General features: G+C 40.5%; 1 protein-coding gene across 1 annotated transcript in view; it reads right to left on the bottom strand.

The window, feature by feature from the left end:
- The window catches only part of Scamp1 (secretory carrier membrane protein 1), an 89299-nt gene that overhangs the window by 43900 nt on the left and 33110 nt on the right, over positions 1-12289 (bottom strand). Inside the window, exon 2 of the mRNA XM_041663390.1 lies at positions 8928-9005. Coding sequence (XP_041519324.1) covers positions 8928-9005 — 78 coding nt within the window. The remainder of the gene's footprint in view (positions 1-8927; positions 9006-12289) is intronic.

Genomic DNA, 12289 nt, shown 5'->3' with positions numbered 1-12289 from the left:
CTAGAAGTCAACAGCAATACTAATCCCAGAAAATCAACAAATACATGGAAATTAAACAATGCTCATCTGAATCATCAATGGGTCAAGGAAGAAATAAAGGGAGAAATTAAAGGACTTCCTAAAATTCAATGAAAATGACCAAATTTATGGGACACAATGAAAGCAGGAAAGTTCACAGCACTAAATGCCTACATAAAGAAGCTGGAAAAAAATCACACACTAGTGAATTAACAGAACATTTGAAAACTTTAGAACAAAAAGAAGCAAACTCACTCAAGAGAACTAGATGGCAGGAAATAATCAAATTCAGAGCTGAAATCAACAAAATAGAAACAAAGAAAACAATACAAAGAATCAATGAGACAAAGAAAATCAGTAAAATAGACAAACCTTTATCCAAACTAACCAAAAGGTAGAGAAAGAATATCCAAATTAACAATATCAGAAATGAAAAGGGGGACATAACAGACACAGAGGAAATTCAGAGAAACATCAGGTCATATTTCGAAAACCAGTATTCCACAAAATTGGAAAACTTAAAGAAAATGGACAACTTTCTGGATAAATATCACTTACCAAAATTAAATCAAAATAAACAGATAAGGGCTGGAGAGATGGCTCAGAGGTTAAGAGCACTGGCTGCTCTTCCAGAGGTCCTGAGTTCAGTTCCCAGCAACCACATGGTGGCTTACAGTCATCTATAATGAGATCTGGTGCCCTCTTCTGGCATGCAAGCATACATGGGAGGAATGTTGTATATATAATAAATAAACAAATCTTTTTTAAAAAGATAAACAGATAAGCAAATTAAACAGACCTATAACTGCTAAAGAAATAGAAACAGTTGTCAAAAGTCTCCCAACAAAAAAAGCCCAGGAGCAGATGGTTTCAGCGCAGAATTCTACAAGACGTTCAAAAAAGAACTAATATCAATACTCCTCAAATTATTCCACACAATAGAAACAAAAGGAACATTGCCTAACTCTTTTTATGAGGCTACAATTACCCTGATACCCAAACCACAGAAAGACATTACTAAGAAAGAGAATTACAGACCAATCTCACTCATGAACATTGATGCAAAAATACTAAATAAAATACTAGCAAATCAAAATTAAGAACACATCAGAACCACCATCCACCATGATCAAGTTGGCTTCATCCCAGAGATGCAGGGATGGTTCAACATATGAAAATCTGTCAACGTAATCCACCACATAAACAAATTGAAAATAAAAACCACATGATCATCTCATTAGAGTCTGAAAAAGCTTTTGACAAAATACAACATCCCTTCATGATAAAGGTCTTGGAGAGAGCAGGGATACAAGGAATATTCATAAACATAATAAAGGCAATATACAGCAAGCCAACACCCAACATCAAATTAAATGGAGAGAAACTCCCAGCAATTCCACTGAAATCAGGAACAAGACAAGGTTGTCAACTCTCTCCATATCTATTCAATATAGTTCTTGAGGTCCTAACTAGAGCAATAAGACACCAAAAGGAGATCAAGGGGATACAAATCAGAAAAGAAGTCAAACTCTCACTATTTGCTGATGATATGATAGTTACATAAGCAACCCCAAAAATTCTACCAAGGAACTTCTACAACTCATAAACACTTTCAGTAAAGTAGCAGGATACAAGATTAACTCAAAAAAAAATCAGTAGCCCTCCTTTACACAGATGATAAAAAGGCTGGGGAAGAAATCAGAGAATCAACACCCTTCACAAGAGCCACAAATAGCATAAAATATCTCAGAGTAACTCTAACCAAACAGGTGGAAGACTTGTATGACAAGAACTTTAAATCTTTGAAGAAAGAAATTAAGAAGACACCAGAAAGTGGAAAGATCTCCCATGCTCTTCTGTAGGTAGAATTAACATAGTAAAAATGACAATCTTACCAAAAGCAATCTACAGATTCAATGCAATGCCCATCAAAATTCCAGAAAAATTCTTCACAGACCTCGAATAAATGGTACTCAACTTCATATAAAAAAGCAAAAAAAAATCAAGGATAGCCAAAACAATCCTGTACAATAAAAGACTGTCTGGAGGCATCACAATCCCTTGACTTCAAACTCTACCATAGAGCTACAGTACTGAAAACAGCCTGGTATTGGCATAAGAACAGACAGGAGGACAAACGGAACTGAATAGAAGACCTGGATATCAATTCACACATCTTGGAACACCTGGTTTTTGACAAAAAAAAAAAGAAGAAGCAAAAATATCAAATGAAAAAAAGAAAGCATATTTAAGAAATGGTGCTGGCATAACTGGATATCAACATTTAGAAGAATGAAAATAGACCTATATCTATCTATCACCATGCACAAAACTCAAGTCCAAATAGATCAAAGACCTCAACATAAAGCCAGCCACACTGAACCTTAGAGAAGAGAAAGTGGGAAGTACACCTGAACGCATTGGCACAGGGAACCACTTCCTAAATATAGCACAGACACTGAGAGAAACAGTTAATAAATGGGACCTCCTGAAACTGAAAAGCTCTGTAAAGCAAAGAACACAAGGCAAAACGACAGCCTACAGAATGGGAAAAGATCTTCACTAACCGCACATCAGACAGAGGTCTGATATCCAAAATATACAAAGAACTCAAGAAATTGGTCATCAAAAGAACAAATAATCCAATAAAAAAATGGAGTACACAGAATTAAACACAGAACTCTCAACAGAGAAATCTAAAATGGCTGAAAGACACTTAAGGAAATGTTCAACATCCTTAGTCATCAGAGAAATGCAAATCAAAACAACTCTGAGATTCCATCTTACACCTGGAAGAATGGCCAAGATCAAAACACTGATGACAACTTATGCTGGAGAGGTGGTGGGGAAAAGGGAACACTCCTGCATTGCTGGTGGGAATGCAAGCTGGTACAGCCACTTTGGTTGTCAGTGTGGTGATTTCTCAGAAAATTAGGAAACAACCTTCCTCAAGACCCAGTAATACCACTTTGGGGTATATATCCAAAGGATGTTCAATTGTACCACAAGGACATGTGCTCAACTATGTTCATAGTAGTTTTGTTTGTCATAGCCAGAACCTAGAAGCAACCTCAACCTCGACCAAAGAATGGATAAGGAAAATGTGGTACATTTATACAATGGAGTACTACACCGCAGAAAAAAATAATAACCACATCCTGAATTTTCATGCAAATGGGTGGAACTAGAAAACATCATTTTGAGTGAGTTAACCCAGACATAGAAAGACAATTATCACATGTACTCACTCAAAGGTGGTGGTTTTTAAAACAAAAAGCAAAGAAAACCAGCCTATAAACCACAATCCCAGAGAACTTAGACAACAATGAGGACAAGAAAGACATACATAGATCTAATCTACATGGGAAGTAGAAAAAGACAAGACCTCCTGAGTAAACTGGGAGCATGGGGACCTTGGGGGATAATTAAAGGGGGGAAGGTAGAGGCAGGGATGGGAGCAGAGAAAAATGTAGAGCTCAATAAAAATCAATAAAAAAAAAAGAAAAAAAGAAAATCACATGATCATCTCAGTTGACATAGAAAAAAAATGTTGACAAAATCTGTAATACTTTTTAGCAAAAACTCTCCTCAGTTCATACTGAAGGAAACTCCCTCAGCATACACAAGACTATTTGCAAAATCTCCACAGCATTCATGAGGGAAAGCTAAAAGTTTTTCCACCAAGACAGCATACACGACAAGGAGGCTCAACTCTTGCTACTTCTATTTAGCTCAGTACTAGAAGTACAATAAAGGGCCTTAGGCACGAGAATATGAATCCAAATCAAAAATGTAAAATTATCCCTTTATAGCAACAGCAAGACAGTATGTTGAAGTCACTATGAAAACATTAGAACCAAGAGATGAACACAGGAAGGCTGTGTGCAGAGCCACCAGCAAGGCATTAGCATTCATTAGCCTGACTGGAAAAGAAACCAAGAGTGACTCCATTCGTGACAGCATTAAGAAGATATCTAGGAATAAACTGACTTTAAAAACTGAAGGCATGACTTTGTGGAAACTACTCAGGTCGAGGACAGGGGTGCTTGACCGAGATGATGGGACACAAACCCTCTTCCTCTGTGTCACCTCCCAGCTGTGAGGTGAGTGGTTTTGTCCCACCCAGCATGATATGCCACCTTGCCATAGGCCTAAAGCAAAAGGGCCAGCCAATGACAGCTAGGCCCTCCAAACTATGAGCCAAAAGAAAGCTTACCTCTGTGTACAGTAAGAATCATGGGTATTTGTTATAATGAGAAAAAACTAAGCTATAAAACACTGATGGAAAAAAAATGGAAGGAAAAAAAAACAATTGAAAAGATGGACCCACACCCATGGTTCATAATGATTTTGTTAAAGTGTCCATCTTACCCAAAGCAGTACATAGCCCAATGTAAGCCCTGTAAAATTCCATTAAGATTCTTCACAGGAGTAGAGGGGAAAAAAACCTGATGCACACACAGAACTATAAAGTCCCCCAACAGCAAATACATTATAAAAAAAAAATCATACTTCCTGACTTGAAGTTAAAGTTACAAAGCTACAGTAATCAAAATAGCATGACTCTCATAGAAAAAGGCTTAGAGAGGCCAGAAAAAGAGGATAGCACAAAAATCAATCTAAGCACATATAGTCAACTGTTATATACGTGAGAGAGGCAGGAGGACGGAGATCAAAGGGCAGCTTTCAGTGGTCAGTTCTCTCTGCCCTGTGGAGCCTGGGCTCATACTCAAGCTACCTGTGGAGTCATCTCACTGACCTTTTGATGAGGCCATTGAGAGAAAGCGGGGAGAAGACAGACTCTTCAACAAGGGTTCTGGGGAAAGATCTCCACACGGAGTCGGCAATCCCTCTTCAAGTATAAACCGGGAGGAAACACAACCATTTCTCAGTATCTGCATCCCTGGCCTGTATAACACTACTGACAACAGCATGGATGGACAAAGAAATGGCAGTCTGTAATTATTTGGCTCTCAAAAACAATGTAATTTTGCCATTTGTCATATTAATGCGTCCACAGGATATTATGCTAAGTGAAATAAACCAGACACAGGAAGAAAACTAGTGCATGATCTCATTTACATATAAAATCTAAAAAGAAGTCCAAAATGGTGATTACAGAAGACGGGGAAACTAGGGTAGCAAAGGGGAGATGTAGGCCAGAGAACAGCAAGAAGTAAATTCCTAAGGCAAGCCAGTCCACTGCTGTGATGCCCAGCAGCTCATGGGAGCAGATGCACAGACCCACAGCCAACATCTGCTGGCACTCAAGGAATCATGTAGAAGAGGGGCAGGAAAAACTGTAGGAGCCACAGGGGTCAAGAACAAACATCACAAGAAAGCCTGGGTCAACCAACCTGGGCTCCAGGGGCTCCCAGAGATTGGGCCGACAATCAGGGAGCCTGCATGGAACTGACTTAGGCCCTCGGCACATGTGTTACAGTTGTGTGGATTGGTCTTCTTGTGAGGCTCCTAACAGTGGGAGCAGGGGCTGTCTCTGACTCGGCTACCTGCTTTGGGAACCCTTTCCTCCTGAGTGTCTCGTCCAGCCTTATTGTGAAGGGGTGTGCTCATTCTTACTGCAACTTGATATGCCATGTTTGGTTGGTATACCTGGGAGGCATGCCCTTTTCTGAAGGGAAACAGAGGAGGAGTGGACCTAGGGGAGAAGAAAGATAGGGGAGAGGCTGGGAAGGGAGAAGGGAAGGTACACTGTGGTGGGGATATAATATATGAGAGAGGAATAAATAAGTAAATAAATTTTAAACATTAGAGGCGAAATAGGGTTGGAGAGATGCGGTGCAGAGGGTGAGTTCAGGTCCAGCACTCACGGCTGGGACTGCAGCTCCAGGGACCTGGTACCCACTCTCCTGACCTCCACAGGCATGCACGTGTGCACATGCCACACAGATAAATAAAACCTTAAAGAACGTAAAGCTAGTGAGACTGACGAGATCACTCTGGGTACTGAGTTGAAACAGACTGAAAAGCATAGGAAGGGATGGTGAGAGAAACGGGAGACAGTTTTTAACTGCTGCCTTGTCACATAGAATGTGATGAGAGGACATGGGTGAACAAGACCTGGGAAGCTAACAGCAGGACTGACATTCTGAGGGCCCCAGAGGCCCGTACCAACAAGACAAGTGACTGACATTCAGTCACAGGGGAACAACCCTAAAGCTAAGGGTGCAGTCGGGTAGAACCCCAATCCTAAGATGAGTGCACAGCCGTGTATTGTGTAAATACATTATTGTAGGGGCTACCCTCCCAGCCACACTGCCACTAACTGCATGGGATCCACGGTCCCGCTTATGAAAGTCCATCACAACTAATCCTGTGGCTGCCGCCACTCCCTCACGGAGCAGGTGAGGAGGTCATCAGGGCCTGCCATATATTCCAGCCACTCCCCTAGTCACCTGTATGCAATTCTGCTCTAATTGCATGTGGCAGTGGAGTCTTGGGGAGATGGCAGGGTGTACAGGCTAGGGAAGACTGGAGGACGAGGGCTATGGAAAGTTGTCATCCACGCTGGCTGAAGACTTTCCAGTGCGTCTGCTCTGGAGCAGATCAAGTGCCTGTCAGTCAACCCTCACCTAGGCTCAGAAAGGAAGCCCACTGAACTTCTGCCCTCCACTGGCACTGCATGAATATGGTATAAGACATGCATGCAGGCGAAACACCCATACACATAAACAAATCTAAAAACACAAAAATGAAAATGCTGCAGAGCTGCACCAAGTTCTTTGATAACAACCTTGTTCCTGGTTCTAAAGTAGTGCATCTGCTCAGAAAATCCAGAATTGCTAAATTTTAAACAGATTCTCATTAAAGCCTACCTCCCTAAAGACACCTCTTTTAAATAGCCTTTCTGGGACTATAAAGTGTCAATATCTAGGGCCATAATTTACAATTCTATGTTTCATTTGTCCTACATATATCTTCTTTGCAAGTATGTGGAATTAAAAAAAAAAAAAACCCACTTAGGTGACGAATGTTCCAAGGCCAGGACTTCTACTCCCTAGTCATCTGTCTCTAAAGAGAACACGCTGGGTAGTTTTATGCCAACTTGACAAAAGTTAAAGACATCTGAGAGGAAGGGACCTTAATTGAGAAAATGCCTTCACAAGATCAGGCTGCAGACAAGCCTGTAGGAAACTTTCTTAATTAGTGATTCATGTGGGAGGGCCCAAGCCATTGTGGGTGGTGCCATCCCTGGGCTGGTGGTCCTGAATTCTATAAGAAAGCAGGCTGAGGAAGCCATGGGGAAGCAAGCCTGTAAGCAGCTCCTCTCTGTGGCCTCTGCATCAGCTCCTGCCTCCAGGTTCCTGCCCTGTTTGAGTTCCTGTCCTGACTTCCCTCAATGATGGAATACAATATGGACCTGTAAGGCAAATAAAACCTTTCCTCTCAACTTGCTTTTTGGTCATAGTGTTTCATCACAGCAACAGTAGCCCTGACTAAGCCAGGGTAAAAGGCAAAGCTTTACAAAAAAAAAAAAAAAAAAAAAAAAAAAAAAAACACAAAACAAACAAACAACAACAAAAAAGCAGATGAGTTACTGCTATTTCCAAATCAGAAGTCTTGTGTCTCAGATTTCCTAAAAAAAAGATTTCCTAAAAAAAAGAAGAAACTTAAAATACCGATTTGGAATGTCACTGTGAGAGTTTGTTAAGATAAAATAGATTGCATAAAATATCAGACTCTCATTTGTCTAGAAATTCCACTCATTTTTTAGGATCTGGCAACAAGGACCAAATACATTTTTCTTTTTCATCACAAGTCAACAAAATAGACTCTGAAGAAACTCCTGAGCAAAACCTACATCATCTTTCAGAATAATTCTCTACACTATGAGAAGTATCCACCAGGAAGAAGTGGTCACCAGGTAAGAATCATTATGGGCTGGTGAAAATCACATGCACACTCAGGTATTCGTGGATGACTAACACTTTCAGAGTCACATCTGTCTACAAGGAACCTGCTGAGTAAAGTGTGCACGATACTAACACAAATTCAGAAGATAGCATTATTTGCTGAAGAGAGCTACTTCAATAGTTTTAAAATCTGGGTCAAATATAATTATCAAAAAGACTTTAGTAAAAAGCCCTACATGCAATTGGTTACGACCTTAACAGACGGCACAACGTAGTCCTTTCTACCCTCTAAACGTGCATGCAGAGCAGCGAAAACACCGTCGGGGAGTTCTTCTCGTACCCCTAAGTCACACAAAATTTTGAGCGCAAGCAGATTTCCAGAAGGAAATCACTACAGCACAAGTCGAGTCCTGCTCAAACACTGCGATTCAAACGACAAGCACACAATTAAGTTCCAGACACAACCCCATCACGAGAAAGTCTCCCCAAGGGCTGGAGATGGCTCAATGGTTAAGAGCACTGACTGCTTTTCCAGAGGTCCTGGGTTCAACCCCCAGCACCCACATGGCAGCTCACAACTGTCCGTAACTCCAGTTTCAGGGGGCCCAAAACTTCCCATGGCAAAACACTATATACATATATAATTTATATATAAAAATATATAAATTTTTAAAAAGTAAGAAAGAACACATCTCCCCACATTAGTACACAGACAACACAGCATCACTGGGCACATTCCTACTTCCCAGTGTTCCAAGCACTGTACAGAAGCTCATACAACACAGGTTAGCACTTTACTGAATGGAAGAGGAAACCTGTGGAATTTATCTAGAATCATCATGGTAATTTTTGGTTACCAACAAAGCCTTTCTCATAAAAGAAAAATAGTCCTAACTTGTTGAATTCTAAAGAACACATGCATTCACACAGCTTGTTTGACACCCCGTGAGCTGGAAAGAAACATAATTAAAATATAATCCCCTATTTAATTTCCACTTAAACATCTAAAAGAAGTGCGAGGTAAAGCAATCTTACCGTTCTAGAGTCTGAGAAGGGATTGTATTCATCAAGTCCTGGGGGCACATTTCTTGTCACCTGTGTAACGGATGGGTCCTAGAAGAAAATTTGAAGGAGAAAAGTAAATTTAAGTTATCTATTAAGACACAATTTTGATATTTAAATACAATTTGCTTTATCTGAACCTTTGATCACCCAGCAAAATAGAGCAAACAAAGTACTGTCAAATATATTCAACATTTCAACAAAGGTAATAAATATTTAAACCCACAGCCTTCATACCCTCAAAGAAAAATAAAACTTGGGTTAGATGCAAGACAGCTGCCAGTCTGTCCCTCCTACTGCTGTGTGGCCCTGACTGCCTAACTCGCTCAGATTAAACCCACTGTCTTTAAGACTCACAAAGTGCACACCTCTTACCCCTTTATGACACAGGGTCTCACTCTACAGTCTAGGCTGGCTTTGAACTCTTGGTAGTCCTACTGACTCAGTCTCCTGAGTGCTAGCCATTACATTCCATAAGCTACTGTACCTGGCTTCATGATCTCCTTTTTATTTCTGTAATGTGTTATTATTTTATTATATATAATTTCATATATGAGTATTTATCACTTCCACACCCTTCATCCAAATTTTCCCAAATACATGGTCACTTCTTTACTGTTGCCATACATGTATGTGTACATCTATATGCTTGTGTGTATACACACACACAGAAGTATGTAGGTGTATACAGGTTATACATACTGAGTCCATGTGCTCATGTGGATGTGTAGCCAAGGCTGGCCCTGAGATCAGACGAGTTGTGTGGGAACTCAGCCCTGAAGGAAACCAATTCTCCCTCTCAGCAGTCACTGCCTACCTATAGCTTTTTTTTCTAGGAGTGGGATTTTAAAATAGCACCTTCAAAAGCTTTCCCAATTTCAGATCTGAATACATTATAAATTATCTAGGGCACTGGAGAGTGTGTCCTCTTATTTTACTGTTGGCGGAGACTGCTCGTTCATTCCCAGCCACCCAGACCTGAAATAATCATATAGAAACTGTATTAATTAAAACATCACTTGGCCAATCACTTAGGTGTATTGTTAGCTAGCTCTTATATCTTTTTTTTTTTTTTTGGTTTTTCGAGACAGGGTTTCTCTGTGGTTTTGGAGCCTCTCCTGGAACTAGCTCTTGTAGACCAGGCTGGTCTCGAACTCACAGAGATCCGCCTGCCTCTGCCTCCCGAGTGCTGGGATTAAAGGCGTGCGCCACCACCGCCCGGCTTAGCTCTTATATCTTAAATTAACCCATTTCTATTATTTTATATTTTACCATGAGGCTCATGGTTTACCATTACTAGCATGCGGATGTCCTTCTCTGACGGCTACTCCACCTACTCTCTCCTCCTCTATCTGCCTGGAATTCCCACCTTGCCCTATTCTGAGCTGCAATGGACCCAAAGCAGCTTCTTTATTAAATGGTATTCACAGCATCCAGAAGGGAATCCTACATCACTTTACTCTACACCAGTACTGCTATTACTTGCGAGTAGTTTATTTTTCTACATGGTCCTAGACCTTGTCCCCCTTTCCAAATATACTAGCATACTATCCTAGCTTTTCAAATATCTGAATATTAGGCTTTCCTATTACAATTACTAAATCACAAAATTCTATTTTACTTCCTTCAATTATGAATGCCAAACACAAATTTAATGAACATGCCAAATAAAATCAACTACATATTTCATGAAAAATATAGTTCACAAACTGAAAACTGTTTCCACTTTCACCTGACAGAGTATGTAACAATCAAGTGAAACGCACTACACCCCAAACCCAGACTAATTCAGCAGTGGGGTGGGGCCTGAAAAATCTGTGCTTTGTTTGTTTGTTTTGTTTCAAGACAGGATTTCTCTGTATAATCCTGGCTATCCTGGAATTTACAGATCAGGCTGGTCTTGAACTCAGAGATCTACCTGCCTCTGCCTCCTGAGTCCTGGGAATACATGTGTGTGCTCAGCAGTTAAGAGCATAAAATGCTCTTCTAGAGGACCTTGACTCTGTTCCCAGCACCCAAAGGCAGCTCACAACTGTTGTGGAAATTTCTTTCTGCCAATAGTTTTTTGGGTATCAGCCTCAGGGTATGGATGGGATGCCTTATAAGAGAGAAGAAAAACATTTAAATGTTTTAATAATCCAGGATTCTGTTGATGTGAGACCTGATTGCTCCTGGCAGCACAGATCTATTCCCAAGAGAATGTTAGGGACTGAAGTCACTCCACTTAAGAGCTTGTTTTCTTCTTGGCAAAACTGGTCTCTGGGCAAAGAACTGTCCTTGCCTCAACTGCTGACAGTATGCATGCTGTCCAAACTGAACAAGCAGGATACCTTGCCAAGACAGGGCAAGTCAGTCTTTTGAATCTTCCTGCTTCTGAATATGGTCTGTCAGATATTCTAAGCCTGAGTCAAAGTTGGTTGCCCCAATGTTACTGTGAGATTTTGGGTGACTGTCCAGGTAGTCGGCTGTTTCTGTCACTACTTGCACCTTTTGGAAGTTGCTTGCTTGCACTTCCTGCTTAATTACCTTCTCAGATCTTTGATGGGGTTGAAAACTAGACAGTCACAGCTACTATCTTCTCATATCTTAACTAAGACATTTTAGTACAAGACTTAGACTCCTCAGGATAAGACAACTATTGGAATAATCTCTCTTAGTTGCCTATTACCCATAGACTGGGCATTTAGTATGTGTTTGTGTTTCTTGCTTGATGTTACTCTTATTGGTTGCAGTTCTAGTCTGGTGTACGTTATTACCCTTTCTTTCTTGTGGACAATACTTGATATTCTTATTATTTATAGTTTTGTATTGGGTTTAAAACCTTCTTATTTAGACAAAGGGGGAAATGGTGCAGAAATTCCTTTCCGCCAATGTGGTGTGACCTCTGTGTGCAGATGTGGTCTTATAAGGGAGAAGAAAGGTCTCTCTTGCTCTCTCTTATATGGTAGTCAGAGGCCGTTGCTTCAGCACCCCCAGGACAGAGGACCATGGTGCCTCTCTACCTGATTGTTATTCATGAGTATTCCCCAATAAATAATTGATATCCCTTATTTCGGGCTCTCGTGGACTCACCCATGCTTACACACAACTATCTGTAACCAGTTCTAGGGATTCCAGCACCATCACACAGACATACACAGGCAAAACACCAGCGCATATAAAATAAAAATAATTTTTTTAAAAAAGAGAAAAGAAAAGGGAAACCTGTGATTCTGTCATGGTCTTATTAATACAGCTTCTGCTTCTTCAAGTACAACTCCAGCCCATTTTCCTTCAACACAGAGTCAGCTTTGGAAAATGTAAAGTTGATTTTGTGGTTTCCTTCCCCCACCCCT

Source organism: Microtus oregoni, unplaced genomic scaffold, assembly GCF_018167655.1.
Source record: "Microtus oregoni isolate MIOR12 unplaced genomic scaffold, Mior012 000014F_ref0000157, whole genome shotgun sequence".
Taxonomy (NCBI): domain Eukaryota; kingdom Metazoa; phylum Chordata; class Mammalia; order Rodentia; family Cricetidae; genus Microtus; species Microtus oregoni.
This window is presented reverse-complemented; position numbering and strand designations above follow the sequence as displayed.